The sequence below is a fragment of the Vulpes lagopus genome, chromosome 1 (assembly GCF_018345385.1).
Source record: "Vulpes lagopus strain Blue_001 chromosome 1, ASM1834538v1, whole genome shotgun sequence".
Lineage (NCBI taxonomy): Eukaryota > Metazoa > Chordata > Mammalia > Carnivora > Canidae > Vulpes > Vulpes lagopus.
Window position 1 is genome coordinate 168943501 of NC_054824.1, and position 24313 is coordinate 168967813.

The 24313-nt window shown below is 43.1% G+C and overlaps 1 protein-coding gene across 2 annotated transcripts in view; it reads right to left on the bottom strand.

Annotated features, from left to right (window-relative positions):
- The window catches only part of RGL1 (ral guanine nucleotide dissociation stimulator like 1), a 261146-nt gene that overhangs the window by 13632 nt on the left and 223201 nt on the right, over positions 1-24313 (bottom strand). For both annotated transcript variants that reach the window (XM_041755483.1, XM_041755490.1), the window contains 7 exons: positions 22193-22277; positions 17174-17263; positions 15018-15104; positions 13479-13511; positions 11384-11505; positions 8788-8877; positions 2194-2380 (listed from right to left, as the gene is read on the bottom strand). In XM_041755483.1, coding sequence (XP_041611417.1) covers positions 2194-2380; positions 8788-8877; positions 11384-11505; positions 13479-13511; positions 15018-15104; positions 17174-17263; positions 22193-22277 — 694 coding nt within the window. The remainder of the gene's footprint in view (positions 1-2193; positions 2381-8787; positions 8878-11383; positions 11506-13478; positions 13512-15017; positions 15105-17173; positions 17264-22192; positions 22278-24313) is intronic.

The window sequence follows — 24313 nt, forward strand, 5'->3', positions numbered from 1 at the left end:
TTTTCACCTCCCTTTGCCCCTATGTAAATCCCTTTTCCTCTATTAGATTGTTCCTAATTTTAATGACTTTTATGATTAAGATACAGCTTTAAAGATGCCTGGGTTACAGCAGCTTTAAATGGACCACCCGATGAGGCCCAGTTCTTACTGAGAATTTATGCTGAGGAGCAAGTGTGAAAATAATGTTTAGAAATTATGATCAGCGGGAGGAAGAAAAAGGAATACAAAGTATACTTCACTGAAAAGGGTGACCTCATAGGGTACCACTGGGAAAGGCACAGTGGACATCCTGAAAGCTGCAGGACCCACTGCAGGGAGTAACCATGGAGGTCATTGAGGTCCCTCTATGCAGTGAGCAGCAACCAAGACCTTTCCAGTTGCCACTGGATGCTGGAGCCCAGCAACTACCTGCATTCAAGTCAGTAATGCAGCTTTAAACCCAGAGAAATTCCTGGGTTTCTCCTTAGAAAGGTTCATCTGAAGAATAAAAATTCATGACTTGTATAAGACACTGAAGCACCAGTGTGTTTAGGGAGGAGCCAGAAAGGATACAGCAAGAGGTGTGCAAGTGACACACTGGGCTTTTGGGTAGTTTTCAAAGACATGATCTGGACCTATGCACACATCCAATCCACTGCCAGGAGCCTCACGCGGACAGGGAGAAATCCCAAAAAGATGCATGCAATAGCTCTACTCTCACTTTTGTATGTCTACCATCAGGAGAGGGGGCTACAAAGCACAAGAACTTGTCAACAGGTGAATAATGAGACTTCACTGCAGATTTTAACAAGTTCAACGCTGTATGTCAAGTCATGAAGAATGATTACATCACTGGTTTAGGAAATATGCCCAAGAAAATAAGGAACAGATTCATAGGTATTTATAGAGCTTTTCTTTCAACATTTGGAGGATGTGTCTCTGGATTTCCAAGTAGAATGGGAAGAAATCCAGCAGGGGCAGCACCTGAGACATCTCAGCCTGATGAGTCCTGATCCTGGATTGGTTACACTGTGACAAGGTCACTTGAGGGTTCCCATACTGTTGTTGTTTGTAACACAATGTGAAACTGTACACTGACCCCCTTATAGAATGGCAGATACGAACAATGGAGTTCTTACCTCCAATAGTCCACCTCACTGGCCTATGCATAAGCTAATGGGTCAACAGTCTCTCCCACAGCAGGTCTGGCTGCCCCAAGTCTCCCCCAAATGGTGCAAGTTCTAGTCATGTCACACTTGAAATCTCTGACTCAAGCTTCTTGATCAACAGATTGAAGCAGATGTGTACAGAAGATTAAGACAAATCTTGTTTCCTTTTTATTTCTTTATAAACCCATGGAAAACGGAAACCCTCTATGAGAATTCTTTTTACTTTCTCTTTTCTGGGACACAGCAGATTTTGTAATCGATACCAATTCCTTATTCTCCTCAGCATCCATGCCCTTTGCCCTGTGACTCCACAGTTCCTCCCATTAGAAGGAGTTCCCTGCCTCATTTATTTATCTGAGATTTGGCCACATGATTTGCTTTGGTCAGTTAAATGTTGGTGGTTATGATCAAAGTAGAGGCTTGATACATACTTGTAGGGTTGGGCTTGCTCTCCTGCTCATTTGTCTTAGCATACTAATAGCATGACCTGGATAGCCTCATTATTCCAAGAAGAATGAGAGACAGGTAGAGCAGACCTGGACCAAATCCATGGCCTTGTGCCAAGGCCAGCCTACATCAACCAACCTGCAGGCACACAAGAGAATAGGGGTTGTTGTTTTAAGTCACTGAGTTTAGGAGTCGTTTCCTATGTAAGATTCTGTGGTAAAAAGCATGTAAGACAAGGTATGACACCAAGAGCCTAACACATCTCTGCCTCTTGATTTTTTACTCCTTCTAAGGAAGTCCTATGCCTACCTAATAAAGTATACTCATGTCACAGGCCACAATCTTTCATTCACCATTGGATGTGGGTCCAGAACAATATTTCAAAGGCCAGGTGAATAAACCAACATGCTTATTGTTTTTAGACCAGTTTCTATAAGGAATAGGTCCTCAGATTGAACTCTGCTTTGACAGCTCTTATAAACATGACTTTCAAAATACTGTAGAGTGATAAACTTGAAAACAGACATCCTCATGTGGCAAACACTACACTCCATCGGGTATTTAGATTAGGAATTGTGGGAAGGTAATAAGCATATACCTTTTTTTGAGGCTCATCAGGTGTGTCCATGGGAGTGATACAGCCCTCCTCAGCCTCTGAGTGGTTTGACTCGCAGGATGACACACTGACAGAGTCCATGCTTTCGCCAGAGCTCCCACTGGCAGTGGACTTGGGCTGCTCTTTGGTGGGAGTGCTACTGGTAATAATGTCCGACCCCAGAAACAGTCTGGAAAAAACATAATGACAGGCATTTGGGCTCTTACAAATCTGGAATCTATGATTAAGCAAATATTTTGTGTTAAATAACCCCTTAGCTATTTTGTCAATCTTGCATTTTCCATTATTGGAAAATGTTTCCTATAAAGTGTCTAACATCACAGGAAACATCTTATCCAAATAGGTAATTTCCAACCTCAAAGAACACACAGATTGATTAGCTGAATGAGAGGCCATATTAATCTGAGGTCCTTCTAGGTCAATGGTTCTCTATTTTTTAACATGCTGTAGACCACTCTGGTAGGATCAAAATACCATCACCACATCCCTATCACTTCTCACCATAAAATGAGCTATGCATGAGGCTAAGGAAGAAGGCTGGCACTACTTTGGCCAAGAAACCAAGGAGGACAACTTCTGTCTCCAACAATCTGGTGAACTACAGTAAGCTAACTGCTTTATTATAAAACAACTAGAAAAGAAACATTAAAGAAGTTTTTAAAGTTGAGCTTGCAAGACAGTAAGGAAAATCCCTACAGGTCATAAAATGAAAAGGGAACTGAAAACCAGAAGCAACGTGAGCTAATTCTGCAGCTGCTTTGGATGCAGAGTGGGAAGTACCAATCTTGGTAAACTAGGGATACAGGTTTTAACACAGACACAGACCCAAAGATGAGGGCTTCTGTTTATGTAAGGTGGGGAGATGAAACCGAAACTCCTTATGCAGAACCAAGACCCTCAAAGGGCTGTACCCATGTAAAAAGATGGGCTAGGAAAATATCTTCCTACTGGCACAGGAAGGCAACGAGGAAGCTTATCTGTCTTGGCCTGAGCTTGGGTGAAAGAAAAATGTCTCCGCTGAAATCATGTGTGATCTTGGCCAGCATCTCACTCATATTTGCTACCTATGTGACCTAGGAAGTAGGAACTCTCAGACCAGTAATACTTATGCAAACTAGAATTAGAAAAAGAAAATCTGGGATCCCTGGGTGGCGCAGCGGTTTAGCGCCTGCCTTTGGCCCAGGGCGCGATCCTGGAGACCCGGGATCGAATCCCACGTCGGGCTCCCGGTGCATGGAGCCTGCTTCTCCCTCTGCCTGTGTCTCTGCCTCTCTCTCTATCTCTCTGTGACTATCATAAATAAATAAAAATTAAAAAAAAAAAGAAAGAAAATCTTTCTGGAGGAATATACCTTCAAATCACGATGAAGAGGATTTTCTGATAAGGATGAGTTCAAAATACAAAATTACAAAATATACCTAAGGAAATATCCCACACAAAGAGAGTCAAACAAGCGTAACAAACAGGAGGTTTAGACTCCTGAGGGCTTCAGAACTTCTGACCTACAAGACTTGTCAGAAAAAAACCCTAATAATTTAGTCATTAATTTGACAAATATTTGAGTGTCTACCATGGGCCAGGGTATAAAATAAATATGCTTAAGATATTAAAGACATAAGAAAAAAAATTGAAAACAAGAGTTAAGAACAAGATCCTGACAAAAGAACAGGAAGACAATTTGAAAAATAAAATTCACTTCTAGAGTGAAAAATTTTGTGACTTAAATGAAACTCAGTGGAAGGATTAAATAAACATTGAAGAGAAAAATTGGAACAAGATGACAGATCTGATGAAAATCTTCAGAAGTCAGCATCAAAATATAGAGAGACAGAAATAAGAAAGGTTAACAAAAGGCATGGGGATTGGAATAAGAAACGCTGACATATGTGTAAGAAGAGAAAACAATTGGGAGAATGGAAGAGTGACCTTATCTGAGAAGATTCCAGAACTACTGAATCCTCAGACCCAAGAACTATGTCTTGAATAGAATAAATAAGACTCAATCCTCACTTTAACTATCTAACGGTATATCAGACAAAAGTAGTTCTTAAAATCAACAAGGGAGGGGGGTATAATACAAAGGAATAGTAAGTAAACAAATACCAGACATCTCAAAAGCAACAACAGAAGTCAGAAGACAGGGAATAATGTCTTCAAAGTACTGAGTGAAAAGAATGGTCCTCCTTGAATTCTTTTTATTTTATTAAGATTTTATTTATCATGAGAGACACACAGAAAGAGGCAGAGACACAGGCAGAGGGAGAAGCAGGCTCCATGCAGAGAACCTGACGTGGGACTCAAACCCGGGTCTCCAGGATCACGCCCTGGGCTGAAGGTGGTGCTAAACCGCTAAGCCACCTGGGCTGTCCTCCTCCTTGAATTCTATACCCAGCTAACAGAATTCGGAGAGTGAGCACCAAATAAAGATGTTCTCAGACAGAGACGGAGAGGGTTTACATTAATCGATGACATGGAAAGGAGTAAAAGGAGGGAAGGGTAAGAGGCAAGAAGGAAAGGCATGTAAAGAAATTAGCATATGCAGCCAACCCCAAACAAAGCACTGACTGTATAAAACAACAGTAGAAACAATAGTAGAAAAGTAGCTTGATTTTTCATTAACTATTTCAGGAATTACATGATCAAATTCTAAGACCTGAAGCACATCTTTGTTCTGCTTCATCTCTACCCCACCACCTCTTGCCCCATTTTCTATGTCGTCTCCTTTCTGGGACCTCTAAGCACTACTGGGCTAAAGGGGAAAGAGCTAAACTCTGATTACAATTCACAGGAGAAAAAATGACACCGCTGTTGTACTCCTCCATGAATTACGAGGAGAAGACCTTTGAAGGCTGTGGATCCGTGGTCCTCGGCCCATCTTCTGAGAGTCTGGCTTAGAATGAAATTGTTCAAAGGGTAAATAAAAAAGGTTCTTCCATTTGTACAAACCTCTGAGGTCAATTCTGCTTTGTAAAGGTTAATTCTGGCGCAATAGTAGGCATCTCCGACCTTCAGACCAAGCGCACCTTCCACTAAGGCCCCCCAAATTCTTTCCAGACTCTTTGGAAAATGGGTCATTAAATGTGAGGAGGGCAGAAAGTACATTTTACACATTTTTTAAAATGCCAAGATCACAAAACATTCTGGGAATCGATAGGTATACAAACACCCTTATATGTACAAGAAATATGATGAGTGGCAATGTGGCCTGTTTAATTCACGATAAATGTTCAAACTCAACTGGAGACACCAAAGGTTAAACTCAAGCATCTTGGCAAGATTTCACTAAGGAGACATGTATTTGATGTCTACCCACTTTATGGAGGACACTGCACTGTGACAATCCTGCTTCTCCTGATTTCATGTGAACGTCCCTTCATTCACGTGCCAGAGTTGGTGCAGAAAGAGGACCCAGGGGTGCTAGAGTCCCCAGCACAATACATATGGACAGCTACGTTGGAGAAGGTAGTGGGAAGTAGTTACGTAAAAATGTGTTTGCAGTGGCTACTGCCTACGGATGGGGAAGGAAAAGCAAGAGAGCAAAAGTACTAGCACTTACGATTGGATCTACCTGTGCAGACCTCTGACTGTCATAGAAGGTCCAGAAATTTCTAATTATTTCTGATGCAGAGGACCACCAAGATGCCTGGCATTCCTTGACTACTTTGTCAGGGAGCCTGATTCCCTGTGTAGGTACCAATCTTAGCAGCTGACAAGACTTGGTCAGGCCCTGGGGTTATCTCAAAAGAGAGATCATTCTCCTCCATGATTGCAATGATGAAAAGATAGCAAGATACTATAGAAAATTCTATAGGAGTCAATCTACAAGCTCATAAATCTAGAGTTCAGGAGGGCCCAGTTAGGCATCTAAACAGAGAGAGGCCTGGCAAGAGATCAAGATTACCTTTAAAATGCTTTCTATACAATCACATGGCCCAAAGTCATCTTCACATGTCACCTGATATCAGGCGGAAGCCCAAGTAGCTTCTTTAAGTGGGACATCATGCCATCACACCCAGTAAGGACTTTCATATGTCACATCGGGGAATATGGCAATATCCAAGTTCATGTGCCATGCCTGCTTCTAGGTCCCACTGTGACTCACTGAGGTAGGTGGATAGACAGTGCTGGAAAGCATCAAAAACCCACAGAAACAGTCAGAATCCTGACCCCCTCCCCCCCCCAAAAAAGACTCAAAAAGACAGTAGCAGAAAGTTGTTTCTTAAAAAAATAACGGTAGCTTTCCAGGTACCCTCTGAGAGCGAGGCAGCATTTGAGGAGTGTGACAACCCCACCAGTCCTAAAACAACCCATTGAGATGGACATGACCGGTCCCTTTCTCACAAACGATGACACAGACACATAAGTTCACACAGCAGATAAGTGGTGGAGTTGGGGTCTATTAGGTCAGTATGGCTCCCAAGCCACCCTGCCACAAAAACCTGTTCAATATTCCCTAATCACTGTGCTTGCTTGTCCCTGGCCAACACCCACTGGGACACCCAAAAGATCAGACACAGGAACAGGTCTTCAAAGGGAAGAGCAAATTGACTAATCAAATGATGATCCTTGCTTCCTTGCACTGACTTCTTGAAGCTTTCATTGGGTTCATTAGTCTGATGTACCTCAGAGTCTAATGTCTAAGAGATCAACTTGGTGACATAGACTCGGCCCCTTGAGGCTCTTCTGTAAAAATGGCTACCGTGAAAGCACAGGTTCTTATTAAGCTACCAGTCTCTCATTCTTCCCTCCCACCCTCTGCACCCTGTCCCTCCCTTCTCTTCTCCCTCCTCCACTGTTTACCTGCTGCTCCAATCTTTCCTTCCTCTCTCTCCCTCAGAAAGTATTTTTCCCACAGGCAATATGGCAAGAAGGTTACAAGTTTGGCTCCATGGCCAAACCTTGGGTTTGAATCCAGATCTCCCAATAACTAACACACTGGTTCCCCTCTCTCTGCCTTACTTTCCTGGTTTACAAAGTTTGTGTAACAGTAAGACCTACCACTTAGTCTATTTTGTGGATTGGATGAGATGTGTTGTTCTTAAAATGGTGTTGGCACATGGCCCGATTTATTCTTTTGATAAATATTAATTATCTAAACCACCACTGTAGGTTTTGGGGATACAGCAATGAACAAAAAACAGATGTACACACCTGCCTTCGTGGAGTCTGCATTCTAGATAATAAACAGATACACACAACCTACAGTATGTCAGGTCGAGGTAAAGGCAATGGAGAAATTCAAAGCAGGTGCAGGTGAGAGAGGGTGCCATGGGCAGGTAAGGTAGATATGTTATGGTATTAAATAAGGTGGTCGGGGGAAGGCTCACTGAGAAGGTGACATTTCAACAAACCTCTGAAGGGAGTGAGGAGTGAGTCATTTGGCTATCTGGGCAACAGTGCTCTAAGCAGAAGAAATGGCACACCTAGCATACTGGGAGAGGTCTGGGTGGCTGGAATGCAGAGTATAGTGAGCCGGGAAAGATCAGGACAGACAGGTATGGGATGGGCAGGCAGGGCTGGGATGACACTGCAGTTCCTGAAGAGTCCTGAGGGCCACTGTAAGGACTCCTGCTTTCACTCAAAGGGAGACAGGTATCATGAAGTTAGCTGTGGAGTGTCTTGCCCGCCTGGCACCGAGTAGGGCACACAGCCATGCGTATGTTCCACTGTAGGAAAGAGCCAGTATGACTGAGAGGGATAGGGGTGGGCAGAAGCATCAGAGAGAGAAAAAAATAAAATAAATAAACAAACAAACAAGCAAGCAAGCATCAGAGAGGGTGCTTTCTCAGGATGTAACACTGTTGCCTGCATCTGAAGGAGCCAGCCACAGAGAACGAGCATGCCAGGCCAAAGAAACATCATGTGCAAAGGCCCTGAAGCAGGAGCAAGCCTGGGGCAGTTGGTGGATGGCTGCAAGATTGGCATGGCTGGATTCCGGTGAACAAGGGGGAAGGCTGCATGAGGGGAAAGTGGCCAAGAAGACTGCAGGAAGGTCATGAAAGTCCTCCTAAGCAAGGCTAAGGAGTCTGGGTGCTATTTTCAAATAAAACCATTAGAGGGGGATGCCTGGGTGGCTCAGTGGTTGAGCATCTGCCTTTGGCTCCAGGCATGATCCCACGGTCCCAGTATCGAGTCCTGCATCAGGCTCCCCGCATGGACCCTGCTTCTCCCTCTGCCTGTATCTCTGCTTCTCTCTCTGCATCTCTCATGAATAAATAAATGAAATATTAAAAAAAAAACCACGAGAGGCTTTTTAAAGCAAGGAAGTGGTATAATCTGGTGAACGTTTTAAGAGGTTACCAGACTATTTGGTGGAGAACGACCTGTTGAGGCAAGGCTGGGCCCAGAAGCCGGTACGGCCGTTGGGAGAGCCGGTCCAGGCTGGGAGATGATGGTGCTTTGTACCAGAGAGAACAGTGCAGAAGGAGGAAGAGATTCAGAAAGTTCACGACAGAAGGTCAACCCCTCAATCAGGGAGGGAACTGCTCTTCACTTTTGTCCTGGCTCAGGGCCTCGGTATTAAATACCCTTCCTCCCTCTGACTCTCGGGCCCCAGGATCCCCGGGCGACACTCACAGACTGAGCCTCTTCACCATGCTCTTCCGCGGCTTGGGCGAGGTGGCGCTGGCATCAGCAGCTGCTTCAATCTCACAGGACAGGGCATAGCTGGGGAAGAGGAGGGAGCTCGTGAGGTCAGAGCTTGAGAACGAAGAACAGGCTGAAATTCACACGATTTGCCGATTTTGTTTTAGCGGAAGTCTCTGGTCATTAAAAGAGTAAAGATGTATATACCATGTTGTTCCACCACCAGCGTCAGAGCGGATGGACTGAATGACCAGATTTTACAAATTTACACATGTGTCCCCTGCTCTAATCCCCAGATGGAGACCCTTTGGTGCCACATGCCTCAAAAGAGGGATTCGTGCGCTTTGGCAGCATCAAAGGCCGACTCCACTCTGTTTCCTGATCATTCTCATCCCACTACTAAGCCAGGGAGAGAATGATTTCTTGTCTGCTACCTCCCTTCATTTCTGTGTGTGTGGGGGGCACATGTGCTCAACTTCCTATCTAAGAGAAATGAAAGAAGAGACTTTTGCAAACTGTTTAATCTTGAGTGAACAGACATAGGCAGTTATATTATTGGTAAAGATATCTGAATAGGATTTTTAATTGCCAAAACATCCTAAATTTAAAATGCTCCAAGTTCAGACATCTACCTGCCAGGCAGAAATAACTTCCATAAGCACAAGAGGGATTTAGAGCTGACTTGAAATGTCTTTTATGAAAGCTCATAAGTCTAACTAATAGATGTATTTGGCTCTGGGTAGGTGTGGAAGGGTAAGTGTGTTGACTAGTAGCTTAAGCTGTTAATTATGTGTACTTTTTTTAAATCTAAAGCTGTGTCCAGGTGTTTGCTCATGTGTGGGTATTCACTGATAAAGGAATTTTCCAAATATTAACTTAAGCTCTAGAGGTGGTGGTAAATAGGAAGAAAAAAATGGGGTATATTTAGCAAGATTCCTCTAACCATTAAAAAGTCAATTTTTACAATTGACAAAATTTTAATTATTACAGCTAATACTGTGAGCCTAGACTCTCTGATTCCGAACACCAGCCATGGTATGCACGTCCCATTTGTGAGAAGGATGTACATCTAGAGAGAAAGTTAACTCATAGAAACCGATCATCAGACCAGAAATGTAAGGTGAGGCAGTAACTGCTTTATTTTCTACATGGCAAAGATAAAAATTTTTACCAACTAATGAGTACTAAAACACAGGTTTTGTTTTAATGTAATAGGACCAATCTACTCTGGGATTTAAAAAAAGAGCTCTGAAATCATCTATCTTCTGAGGGAACTGAGGCTTACAGAGGTTATATGATTTGCCCCCACATTATACAACAGCCTTGAGAGCTTAGATTGTAGAGTCAAGAAGACTAAATTCTATCACTAACTAGTTCAGTTACTCTCTGAATCTCAATTTCCTCATTGGCAAAATTCGTATTTTGCTGTCAATTTTGCTCTCCCTGATGATAAACTTTCAAGGAAATCCCCTGGTCTATGGCAGGGGTTAGCAAATATTTTCTGTAAAGGACCAGATGGCAAATATTTTAGGCTTTGCAGGCTATATGGTCTCTCTTCCAACTACTTAACTGTCTTTAAAGCATGAAAGCAACCATAAATAAGATGTAAATGAATGGGCTGTATTCCAATAAAACTTTATTTATGGATTCTAAAACTTGAATGTCAAATAACTGTTCCATGTTACAATCCTCTTTTTTTTATTTTCCAACCATTTAAAAATATAAAACATGTGGTGGGCTGGATATGGTCTGTAGACTCTAATCTGCTGGACCATGGGATAAAGACTATGTCCCTTCTGGGCGGACATTCAAGGCACTGGAGTTAATGTACTTTTGCTTGCTTGTCAATCATGATTTTGAAATCTGTCCCATCCACAACAGAGTTCTCACTGTTCTCCCAGATGCCAACCCCTTCAAGCCACCAAGCTGTTGCTCACGTTCTTCCCTCTGTCTGGAATGTTCTTCTCCAGTTCTCCTGGTGAAATCCTGTCTCTACTTTGCAGCCTAACCCAAACGTTCACACCTTACTGATTATCTTCCCTACTTCTCCCGTCCTCGGCCAAATTGTTTCTGCTTATAGATCCTATAGCACTTTAGTTACCTGCTCCACCCCCCATATTTCAATTCTTCATGAGTCTGTCTCTCCTTCCCAAATGCAAGCTCCTTGGAAATTGGAAATTGGTACCAATTAACAAAAATGACAAACATGGTGACGATGGGGTGGTAGTGGTGGTGGTGACGATGAGGATGGTGATCAGCACTTAAACAATGCTTTTCCAAATAGGACATTTGATCCTCACAAACATTTTATAGAGAGTATCCTGAAGATAATGAAGAATATGTAATATGTGACTTGTTCAAGATTTTAAAGATCAATAAATGGTAGAGCAAGAATCTGAAAGCACATCTTCTGATGCCATCAATTCAGCCTTTCCTGCTATACCATTACCCTTTGAAAACTGAGGATCTAGAATCTAGTAGCTTCTCACTAAATAGCTGCTGAATAAATGGCCAAATAAGGAAAAGGAGATAGTGTTCTTCTCTCCAACACCATAGCTCCACACTGATGGGCAATATGTGGACCTACCTCTCCTCCTCTGTTAGGAGCTGCTGCCTCTGGAACCACTGGATGAACTTTGGGTCTGGTGTCATACAATAGCTGTTGCAGGCAGACTGCAAGAGCTTTATCTGGGCAATCACTTCAAATTCCTACAGCAGACAGAACACCAAAAGAGAGTAAATAATAAAGCCAACCAAATGTATCTTTTTTCAGTATAAAGACACAACATAATTAAAATAAACAATGGCAAAAACCAATGAGGAGGACTCGAAGTACTGCCTTTCTTAGAAATAAAAGAACTGAATAACTTAACAATTCTAACTCTGAATCTCTGAGGTCTTTGTATGCTTGTCAATCCTCCTTCTCCTAGAAAAAGCAATTTACATGACCAAAAACAGGCTAGCAGAGCAACCCAAACTAGTTATTATCGAAAGCCACAGTGGCTTCCTTTTTTATGTTTTCATTCTAGGGATAGAAAATTTATTTTTTTAAGGTATATTTTAAATTTACATTTCTATTTCCTAAAAGATAAAGAAAAAATTTACTGTAAGTCAGGAAGCTCTAAAGTGCCCCATCCTCATCTTCTTCAATCCTGACCCCTCAGTAAATAAGTTTTGGTAGAGATGAATATGTAAGCATTCTAGGGCCTCATAAACTTGAATGTTTGGATTTCCCGAATCCTTGGGTTTTTACAACTCCAGTAAATCCTGTAACTAAATCTTTTAAGGCTCATGAGAGAAGCAAGTACATAATTATGTCCAAAATTATTTATACTTCTTTAGATGTTTCAATAAAGTTTTTTTTTAAGGCAGCAAAGAGTGTAAGCTTTAGCTTTAGGTTTTATACTCAAATTTTCCCAAAGTCTTAAAAGGAAAGAGAGTACCAGCCAGGGTTATTCTGAAGTTAAAGGACAAAGATGGGTAACTCTGGAGGCCAATGAGCGAATTTGTTTCATCATCACAGGACATGACAGAAGAAACTCAACAATGGGCAGGTTCTATGGGTATCACCTTCCCATCCAATGACTTCAGCTCTTGGTCTCAATATCCTCAAGAAATATCTATCATCATGCTAGAGAAGAAAGTATTTGTCTATGTTAGCTTATCTTGCTACTAACGAGCTCAGTTTGGTTCCCAAAGTTTTGGTTTTAACTCAATCGTCATTTCCTCCTGGAAGTTTGTCTGACCCCACAAATTGGGGTTAGATTCCCCTCCTACATCTTCCTGTGATACTCACTACTTCTGCTCAGCAGGCCTTATCAGCTGTACTTGCCTACCTTCTTCCTGGACTGTGACGTTTATGAGGGCAGGGAGCACCAGGCTTTCTCTACAGCGATTCTCAAACCTATCAGAGTGCTTAGCCCATGAGAGGCATGCCATCAATATTTGAGGAATGAGAGAGTGAATGAGTGAGTAAGGTTCCTTACTCTTGAGTGTTATAGGGTGAAGGCATTCCTTTGCTCATTCAGTTTCCTTTGTATCATTTAAGTACCTATTGAAACACACGATTTTTACACTAAAACTATAGCAAAATTTCAAAGCTCTGTTTTCTCTTTTTATGCTGTGCAAAACCATCCACTGTCCTCACCACAGAAAAATTCACCCCTTCCCATGCTGACAGGAAAGGAATTATCCACATATAACAGTAAACACCCTTTCCTCTCCATCTTTATTAACTCTTCATCATCTTTACTAAATCTTCCATATGTCATTTACTCTTTCAAAACCCCTATTCCTCCATAGGATGAACCTGGTGTTGCCGAGGCTGACTACAAGGAAGAGAGGAGGAGTGAGGAAAGAAATGTGGGCTTTGCAGCAGCAGGACCAGATCTCATCCCTGCTCTACTACCAGGCAACCCTCGGTCCCGTTATCCCATCTCTCTCGGGGCAAGTTTCCATACCTGGGAATCGAGGTAGATAAAACCTATTTCATGGCACTCTGGAGGAGAAGTACACAGGATTGCACAAGGCACAATTGCACGTAAGTGCTTGATAAATGCCAATTCTTTTTTTTTTCTTTTTTTGCCTCTACAAAAAAAGCCTAAGTCCTTGCTTCTTTTTTTTTTTTTTTTTCATGCTCAGGTGAAGTAAAATGGAACACTACAGCCAAGGCCTCTACTTACCCTTCTCCTTTTCTCAAAGTTTATCAGCCCACCCTGAAATGAAAAATTAATAAATAGTGTCAAACCAAGCTACTTTGAAATACAGCCCCTTTACTACATCTCATAAAAATATGTCAGAGGGATGATAAAGTCACAATTATTAATGACACTGCAATTATAGCTGCTATGTAGAAGAGTAGCACCATTTGCTTCAAGAAAAATATTCTTTTAATTATAACAAGACAGGATAGGCAGACAGCCTTCTTATAATATGTCCAAAACCAACTAAAATAGTCATGATAAGGAAGTTACAATTCAGAATCCAAGTACATTTGTAGAGCCAGTTAGGGCAAACGCTCGAGTAAATGTTCCACTTTATTTCTTAACCAAAAAGCAACAAAAACAGATGGTCATTGACTCATCCTGGAAACCAAATTGTCAATGGTTTATCAAAAGGGAAGTGGCTTCTACATAGCCTTGTGAAAAGTTAAGTTTCAATTCTTCATCCCCCAGCTCCAGTAGGCTGAACTTAACTTCTAAATCATTGGTCACTCCCCGCAAAATTCCCCAGTGCTAATGAATGTTTCCTGAGATAAGCTGAGACAGGGGATCTGAAGAGACAGAGCTCGGGAAATGCAAAACATGAGCACACCCACAACATTATGATGAGCTTGGAGGTAGGTTCGGAGGTAGGTTCATGCAGAAGGGCTACTAGGCCTGCTAACTCTCATAGAGGAAAAGTAGACTCATGGCACGTTGACAGCCAGGGAGGTGACGGAAACTTAGATATACAGCAATCCTTACATCTCATTTCAAATGTCAAATTTCCTCTCCACTTAATAGATTTTTTAAGATTTTATTTATTTATTCATGACAGAGAGAGATAGACAGACACACAGGCAGAGGGAGAAGCGGACTCCATACAGGGCGCCCAACGTGGGACTCGATCCGGGGTCTCCAGGATCACGCCCTGGGCCGAAGGCGGCGCTAAACCGCTGAGCCACCCAGGCTGCCCCTCTCCACTTAATATTTGATTACAGCTACTAACTCATAGCTTAAATTTCACTTCTCTTCCCACAGAGAGGGAAAGCACACACACAGGAGAGAAAGCACAAGAGTGCCTCAGGGCAGGTGACTATATGAACAAAGGAAAGAGTAATTAAATATCCAGATCTGACCACCTCTCTACCCTACCAAGGAGACGGTTAGGGCAAATCACCTCCTCAGCCCTACCTGCCGAAGTGCTCCTCAAGGACTTTCTCAAACCCACTCCTTCATAAGGTCCTGCCATCACTCCTGCCCTCCCACCCCCACACATGGAACTCGCTGTACCCTCCCTTCATCTCTCGCTGCACTTCTGTTTGAATTCCTAGTATTTCCACAGTCCCTGCAGCTTTGATATATACCTTCCACTGGCTTGTGAGCCACTATTGGTGTTACTCTGCCTTGTATTTGGCACAGCACCTGACACAGTGCTGTGTGAATAATGGGCCCTCAACAGACACTGATAAAATCAATTTCTCTCTTGGGCATCCAAGTTGCCACCTGCATACAACTCACCTCAATGTAGTCCTGAAGAGCCGTGTCAAGCATGGTGAGGTCAGTCAGGAAGGTGCCCAGGTAGGGCACAGTTCCCTGCATCACACCCTGAGGAGCAAGCACAGCAAAACAGACATTACTAAAAAGTTGAAGGGTTTCGATAGCCTCCACGCTGGAGCAAATGTACCTACTGCTGGCTAAACTGGGCAAGATACCATTCATAGATGAAAGCAGCAACCTCTGAACGGCCAGGTAAGCCTTGACAACATCTGGAGAAAATGAAGGACCGTTCAAGACCATTAGTGTCATCCTCCACAACTGAAATTTTTAAAATTGTTAAAAAGGATGGGAATTCCGTTATCACCTAATCTCTAACTTCGAAAGTTAGGAAAACAGGCCTCAAAGCCAGGAGAGCATACAAGTACCAATCCTCAAGAGTGTTCACAGAGGATTCATATTTTGCTTGCACAGTTTCAAGCGATGCCTGTTCTCTTTCAGAGTGTGCGGATACTCCTGGTGGTTTGGAGCGGCCTCACCAGTGGTAAAGGTGGGTGACTGTACACTGAGGAAGAGTGTGACCCACAAGAGCATGGGATGTCACTTATTAAAATGGCCTCTTGGGTGACTCAGTTGGTTAAGCAACTGCCTTTGGCTCAGATCACGATCTCAGTGGTCCTGTAACTCCACAATAAAAAGTTTGGTTTTTTAAAAATTGTCCCTTGGAAATGAAGGCTGAATCACTTCAGCTGCAGGTATATACACGGTATTAATTTCATAAAACTTGGAGATCCCTGGGTGGCGCAGTGGTTTAGCGCCTGCCTTTGGCCCAGGGCGTGATCCTGGAGACCCGGGATCGAATCCCACGTCGGGCTCCCAGTGCATGGAGCCTGCTTCTCCCTCTGCCTATGTCTCTGCCTCTCTCTCTCTCTCTCTCTCTCTCTCTCTCTGTGTGTGTGTGTGACTATCATAAATAAATAAAAATTAAAAAAAATAATTTCACAAAACTTTCTTTGAGATCATCTCAATTCTCCATAAGGCCACTGAGGCACTAGCCTTTCTAAAGAGAAAATAAAAAGTGGCTGCCATGGATACCTTCTCTTCACTTCCATTCAGGCACTTGGGAAATTCTGGAAGGAAACAGAATCCCAGCCAGGGCAGGCCCAGGTTGTTCAATGTGAGGTTGGCTGTCTCCTTGCCCAGAGCTGACTGGAGAGGTTCACCCCGAGGACTCACTCTCAGGGGCAGTTTGTCCTCCTCTGTTATGTGCACAAGGTCTCATCCTGAACTAAAATAATCTTTTTTTTTTTTTTTTTTTTTTAGCAGCTATTTTTAACTTGTCTTTGAACAACCAAAGAAAGTCTGAAATGCTGTAAAATGTTTTATCAGCTTTATGGCACAGAAGAGTCCTATCATTCAAAAACAACATTTCTGATTTATGTCCAGCCTTCCAAAGAAGGAGAAAATCCTCCCAAAACCAGGATGAGGAGATACAGAGGTTGCCAGTGTCTAATCCCCTCTCTGGTTTTCCCCCTTCCATGCTAAAAGGAGAATTTTTAAAATAAAGCTTTAAGATAAAGCTAAAGATAGTAACTATCTTTCAGTCTTAAGGAGGGAGGTATGTCCTTTGAGTATGGAAAAATGAGGTTTGGTTAGTCCTTGGGATTAGTATGGGGAGCTGGAAAATGGACAGAGGTTTTCAAACAAATGAAAAGATCTGCCAGTACACAGACCAAGTCCTCCTGGGAGCAGACACCCTTTCCTCAGCACCCATGTCCTAGGCCACCATGCACCCAAAGTTGACTTCAGTAGGCATTCCCAGGAGGTCTCAAGGCCCCGGGGCAGTAGCTCCTAAGGGCAGGAGTTCATGGAGGAGGACAGTAAGAGAGAAGAAAGTCTCCCTACTGCGGATTTTGCTCCCTACCTCCAGAAGAAAGAATATTCCAGAGAACGCTATGATTTGTGACTGTTAGTGTTGATTTCCCACTGGATCAAATGGGAGTGATGATATGTCTCCTATAGACCTGCCAGGGCTGCTGAGAATAAATGAAGGATGGAGAATGTTCTTGGAAGCAGGGGAGCCCTGCAGATGGAAGGTGTCAGTGCCATGCAGAAGCCCCGCCACCCACACAGGGCTGCTATCTGTTGGGTTCTCAGAAAAGACTGAGGGCCCAACGTACCATGTCCTTCTGGAGCTGAAGCCTCCTCTGAGTCCGCTTCTGGTTTTCTTTCACACTGCTGTCCAGGTTTGCAAATTTTGAGGTTCCTTCCTAAGAAACAGAAGCACACACACAGATGGAGAGCGGCACCACAAACAAGCAAAGGGGCATGGAGGGTCAGGTCCGGAACCCCTGCACAACTGCCTGGATGCCATGCAAAACCAAGAGGCCTCCAGCAGGCTCTGGGCTCAATTATGTAAACATTTGGCTGGCTCGTCGCAAGAGGTCTATTTGCAATAAGGTCTGGTGGCCTCGGATGATCCTGTCCCCTCCACCCCTCTCTAAGGGGAACCCCTGATTCAGTGATAAAAATCAATGGTCAATACGAGGCCAGCAGTTCCCAGAACCGGAGGCAATTTTTATATATCCCAAATTTCACCCAGAATAATCACATGCCCTGGAAATGAAGACCTCTTCCTCAGTACATTTTGTGATTTCTTGATCTTGGCCTGAAATACATGTGCCAGCATTCTGGGAGAGAAAAGGGACTCTTTCTGGGGACTCTTTCTGGGGACTCTTTCTGTGGTATTTCTTAGCTAAATGAAACTTTTATTCCGGAAGTTTTCTGAGGAAGTCCAATATTGTGCCGCAGCACTAATCTATGAAAGCCAGACCGTCACCTCTTTTTTCTCCTTGTTTTCCTCCCTGGTCCTCCTAGGTTGCTTTTCTCAGGTTTGGAACTCCTACAAGGTAATCCTTCCTCCTGGCACCTGAGGACGGGCAGCTACCCTTCCTCTGCTCCTGCCAAACTCTTCAACGATGATGACTAAACTCCCGCCTGCTGATGGAACACAGTGTGTTGGATTCTGTGGTTTCGGGGTCTTGTTAAGTTCTCATTTTCCAGGAAGTATATGAATGGGAGGCAAATTTCACAATCTGGATGGGGGATACGCGTTCCAGTAGCTTCCTCCGTCAGTCTCGCTGGGGTTTTTGATGTGACCATAGCATGTGACCTTCCCCGACCACACACAGGAGTGTGTGTCTTTTGCAGACTTGGCCTTCCCGATGGCAATGAGGCATCAATATCTTCCAGCATTCATCAGCCTTAACCTGGGTCCAGAACCCACCGTGACTCATGATCTATTTTAACTCTACTACAAAGGGTGATAAGGAGCAATACCGTTTAATGACTCCTCCCTACAGTTTCTCCTGGGGATGAAGGAAAGTGCCATTTACCATGTGAGGTGGTGGCGAGTTCTCCCAAATTCTTGAGAATTCGCTAGAAGTGAGAAAATACCTCTGTCTGGAATGAAAGCAAATGACCATGCCTTTCCTATGTGGATCCCTCTGGTTCCCTTCCAGTTCTTGATCATTGGCAGAGGTATCAGGTGTGGAAGTTATTGAAGGTATCTCGAAAGTTCTTAGGAAGGATTTCTGAAGTTTAAAAGGCTCCAGAGAGCCACAGACCAGCAGAGATGGAAAGCCACAGACCTCCATAGCACTCAGGACAGCCTCCTTACTGGGAGGCTGGTAAAGACCTGAGGTGAGCGTGAGCAAGCCTGCGGATTTCATGACTTCATGATTTCAAGAGACTGAGCCTCCAATCCTGACTGGGCAACTGAAGAGACAGGCTGGTGCCAGTTCTCCCAGATGAGATGTCAAACGAAAATCCATCAGTGTCAATTTTCTCCTTCCTTGGCCCTAAGTCTTCTGCTCTGCAGCTCTCATACCACCAATTCCTAGAAACCCGTTGGAACTTTTCACAGGTATGCTGATGGCATTGGTCTGGTTCCTTTCTTCGGACTCCTTTGCTGGCCATGCTCATGCTCATGGTGTCTTTTCTTCCTGCCAAAGTCACCTTCATGTTTTTCGCCACATTCACATCTTTGGAAATGCCATCCTTCATGACTGCCTCTGTTTAGATGAATTTCAAATCGTTCCCTCTCCTTCCACCAACCTACTGCTCCTCTCTCTTTCTCTTCCCTCTCTCTCCCTAGTAAAAATTTCTCCTCTGAGTCCCACCTTCTATCTCCATCCTTGGCAGAGTTCAGCTACCCTTATCTATCCTGTTTCTGGGCCTCTTCTGCTAGGATGTATAGAGGCGCTGAATTCTTCTCAATGTTAGGTGCATTATCACCCAGAAGAAGTTAATGGTAACTCTCTGAATGGACCTTCAGAGTCTCCTGCTCCCACCCTGGCCTGAGTGTATGTTGGAGCTTCACTACATATACATTTCCATTACAGCCAAATTGTTGGGCTGTTCTCAGAGTTGTTTTTATCAATTCCACCAGGGAGAGTTCTCACTAAAAGTCCCAAGAACAGGGATGATTTGGTGGCATTCTGCTTTCCTGCTGTTTTAAAATTTATGGACTCTACAGTTCACCAGCTCTGAGTTACTTAAGTTCGAGAAATCATAATCAAACCTGTTTGAGATACAAACAGGTTTAAGATAATCTTTGAGAAAAATAAAAACATTTTCCCCCAACAATTAAAATGAAAATCTTAGGTTGTGCTAATTGTTATGTTGCCTCAGCCATAATATCATAAAGGTGGATCATTACATCTACCCAGAGGTGGAAGAAAAGATCAGTGTTTAAGACTAAGATCACCCAATGGTAAATCAGGTTGAGTCCAGGAATGGTATATTAGAAACAGAGGCCAGCAATTTTTCCCAGGGGTTTTTTTCGAGAACCTAAGTACCTTGATTTCATTTTTTTTCTTTTTTACAACCATGCTGAGAATTAAGGCTCAGAATTATATGAAGAATGATATATACTTCACATGAAGAATGATCAACAAAGGTGACTGGAAAGGGACCTACATATACATATGGCTTGCCCAAAACATTACAACATCGTTAATGATAATGCACAGACCACAGGAATTCATAGCCAAGTTTTTCATTTCTTTGGGATTTGAGCCATGTATAAGAAATTTAACTTCGAGCACGAGGGCCAACTTCTACATTTAAGAAAGGTTTATGGGACCTTTAATGTCTAGATATGGCTTTGCTCCTAAGGTTTCGGCCAGAACACTGCCACCAGGCAATGAGCTGCACAGCATTCAATTTATCTACGTTGGAGGGATGACTCAGAGCTATTGGGATTTGAATGTGTGGCTCCGGTTTGTCTAGCTTTGTGTTCCTCACAGGGAGACCACTAAGCCATCTCCTTCCAGCCAGACGAGTTTCCATTTAAAGTCTACAAATCCAGGGGGATGTGAAGCAGGGAGTAACGTGATCTCAGCAAGCACTGGTTAGCATGCCATTAATCAGGTAGGCCAAATCCAGAGTCAGACGTCAGCATAAACTGTCTTGCTCATATCACCTAGTCCAAGGAGGGCAAAGAGTGGGCAGGGTCTCAATGTCACATGACTATTAAGGCCCACCAATTCATGCAGTCAAACATACTTTCTGAACACTTGCTGCATCCCAGGCACTGTGTCAGGCATTAGGGATAGAACAGTGAGAAAACAAATCCAGTTCCTTCCTGTCAGAGGCTTGCAGGCCAGCAAGGAGGCAGGCTGAGTACCCAGCAGAGCCCACGATGAGACATGCAGGAAGAGCAGGACTTAGGAGGACACCCAGTCAAGAAGACCGTAACAGAGGCCCTTACGGGAATGACAAATCTAGCAGGTACCAGGTGGGTGCCTTTTCTTAGTGACCCCACCGCCACTGGACTTTCATCCCCACTCTGTGCCTGTCCTAAGCTTGCATATGTAGTGCATACTTTACTTACTTGCATTTGTTATGCATACTTTGGCTTCATGTGCACAAGGCATGCCAAATACTAAAAATACATTTATTTGCATAGCGCTTTCAAATATTTTATCTTAGTCAATCTTCAAAACAATTCTATGAGGTCAGTGGGCTAAATACTATTATTATCTCCAACTTGCAGCAAAAGAGACTAAGGACAAGGATCATATCCTCTCATTGCCCAGTTCAGGGCTATGGTAGTGCATATCCTACGATTTTATAATTGTCTTCTTCTCTACCATCAGCCCCCTGACACAAGATGTAATCTCTTTAAGATCGGAGACTGCCTTCAGCGTGGGTGTACCTCTGACATCTAGCACATTGTGAACACTCAATCAACAGTTGCTCAATTACGGATTTACCTTCTCCGTGAAGTTTTCTCAGATCTACCCTGTCCCCTACTCCCAAGTGGCCAAAAGAAATAGTTTTATGCCTACATGATACAAGCACAGGTTTTAGAGTCTTGCCAGGTAGGGTTCACATTCTAGCTCCATGACCTACCAGGTGTGTGATTTAAGACATAGTACTTACCTCTCCAAGTCCTGGCTATCTGCAAAACAAGGATGATAAAATCTACTTTATAGGAAGGCTGTGAAGATAGTACCTGGCCTATGTTTCCCTCTGATGACCATTCACAACCTGTTATTTGTACCTTTATTGACTACTTATTCTCATTTCGTCCTACATCCACCAGCCAGAGGGTGAATTCTTGAAGACAGGTTCTGCGTTTATCACCTTCATGTTCCTAGAGGCCGCTTCAATGCTTTACAGATACCGGACATTCAAAAAATGTCTCAAGAAGTAAAATCAACCAAGCTACACTTTTACCTGCCTTTAGTTCAGAAGTCAGCACTCACTTGGCATTCAATAAATATTGCTGATGGACCATGCAACTTGGTCCAAGTAAAGGATGTGCAATTGCAGGCTTGGCCTCTGTCATTCTAGAAGAAGTTTTGCTGAGAAGGAATATTCCAGGGCCTCTCGCCCACCAAGCCACCAGCACTTGGTGTCTGCAGCGTGGCTCATTAATAAGATATGTTCAATGAGCACAAGTTTCACAATCTGGTTGTGTAACCGTGAAACCGAGGAGCTGGACATTCAGTTTTCTCAGCCCTGAGCTTCTCAGATTTGGCCCCCAAAACCCAAAAATTCTGTCTTCTAAGTCACTGCAGGCTTTCTCCTGGGACAGGCAGGAAAGTAGGGAGCCATCAAGCCACTCTTGCCTTAACTGGGTTCCAGAGCCATCAGCAATGTGACCCAGCATCCCAGCACAACTGCCTCACCTTCATGAGAAGTTCCCTGCTGGTCAAATGGTTATTATGGTCTGAGAAGATATCTGAAAGTTCTTCAAACATCAGCATCCGGTCCCTGTGAGAGGGAAGAAAAAAATATGAACAAATAAAGGAGTCTGTGGAAGCCCTACACCTTCAGCCCTGCTGCCCTCAGTTACTGTGTCTACAGAGAGATTGTACTGAGCTCAAGATCAGTGGGTGACAGGACCACAGAGGAGGACAATGACTTTATTCATCCAGGCTAGGTGGTTTTTGTTTTGTTTTGTTTTTTTAAAGGTACACATGGTCACCTATGTGAAGAGAGGGATTTTTCTATCTGTGCATGTTATAATCATAAGAAAGAATTATTAAATTGGGACATCAAGTTGCTCCATTGGGATGTGTTCTTAAAAAAAAAAATCTATCTTAGCAATACACAGAGCCCTGGGGGGCCTGAGAAATCATGTTAGCCAGTCCCCTCATTTAGAGATGAAGATGGCAGGGTCAGGAATTTGCTGATGTTTCCATTACTAAGTGTTGAGAATGGCAGGTGCAGAAGCCAAATTTCCTAAGTCACAGGCCTGGGCTCTCAAATTGGCATCAGAGTAGATGGAAGCAGAATGGGCTCTGGTTTGGGAAGTGGGTTCAAATCCCCACTGCCATTCTCTCCCCAAATGCTTTCAGGCCAACTGCTTAATGTTCCTGAGCTTCCATTTTCTTACCTATACAACAAAAATACTAGGAGTCTTCTTGAGGGACCGCATTAAAGTCAGCAGGATCATATCCCTAAAGTGCCTACTCGGCCCTATCCCTTCTGGAGGCCTGCCCCTCTCCATGGGCCTCAGGCTTTTCTCTCAGCCCTCTATGGTTACTGAGTGGAGGACACTAAAGGCAGAGAGTTAATGGAGCCATATCATTCTACATGCAGCATGTCATGATCACAAGAAAGTCATTATTAAGTTATTTGTTTTACAATGAGGGTGATATTATTCTTGTAACAAAGAAAACCAGTAAAGATATTTGTATTTCGGAAAAAATAGTTAGGAACTTAATTACATGTGGGCCTAAATAAAGGGAAATAAACAGATGTATTCTCTGTCCTCTGAAAGTAGTTAGCATAAAGGATTACAGGGAAGGTGATAACCACATAAGGTATCTTAACCCTGTCCCTTGAATTTAGCAATGATAAATATGGAAAGCTGATACGAAAGTATCTTCTCTAGGAACTATGACACTTCTATAGCATCCCTGCTAAAACATGAACCGACCAACTAAGAAACAAACCAGACACTCACATTGTACAGAATGTGGCTTTGAGGTTTGTTTTGAGGGGAATAGTTTAAAAAGCCAGCTGGAAGGATGGACCTCATATGGTAACCAAAATATTAAGATACAACCCCACTAATTTTTTTCTTTGTGTTTTAGCCTCACATTTGCTGTGAGGAAGAAATCTTTGGCTGGCTAAGTGACTTTCCACAGTATGCTATTTATCAACTACCAAAGAAAGATAGGATTACCTGTCATTGCTATCAGAGAAGGCTGCAATCAAGCACAGGAGGTTTTTGTTTTTTGTTTTTTTTTTTTTTAGCACCTGACCATCCCTTTGTTTTTGTTTTTGATACCAGGGCTGGGGAGTACCGATGAAGGGAAGGAGAGGGGTCTGAGTTATTGAGGATGAGGAGTCCGTATGCATCTGATCTTCCCACTGTATTTCACCAAGGTCTACCATCTAATGATTTTATATGACCCATATCTTTCATAAGATTTATATGCAAAGGAGAAACCAATCAACTCGTCTTTCTTTCACATCAGAGTCAGCTTGATTTTTCAAACTAATGAAGAGGAGAAAGAACTTAAGAATAAGTGGTAATAAAAAAAATTGCAATAGACTTTGAAAAACCTATCTGCCAGATTTTCTCCTAATAGATAACAGTGTTGTAAATAGAGCATGAGCTTTGGAGTCTCCAAGTGGCTAAGGCTCCTACAGCATTGTAACACCAGACATTACGATCAGCCACTTCCAGTTGTTTTCTACTGACTCATCAAAGCCTTATGTAATAAATAATTTGACTTCCCCCAAGCAGACATTCTGCTGATTGAGAATATGAGCCCATTGGTATGCAAGAGTACTCT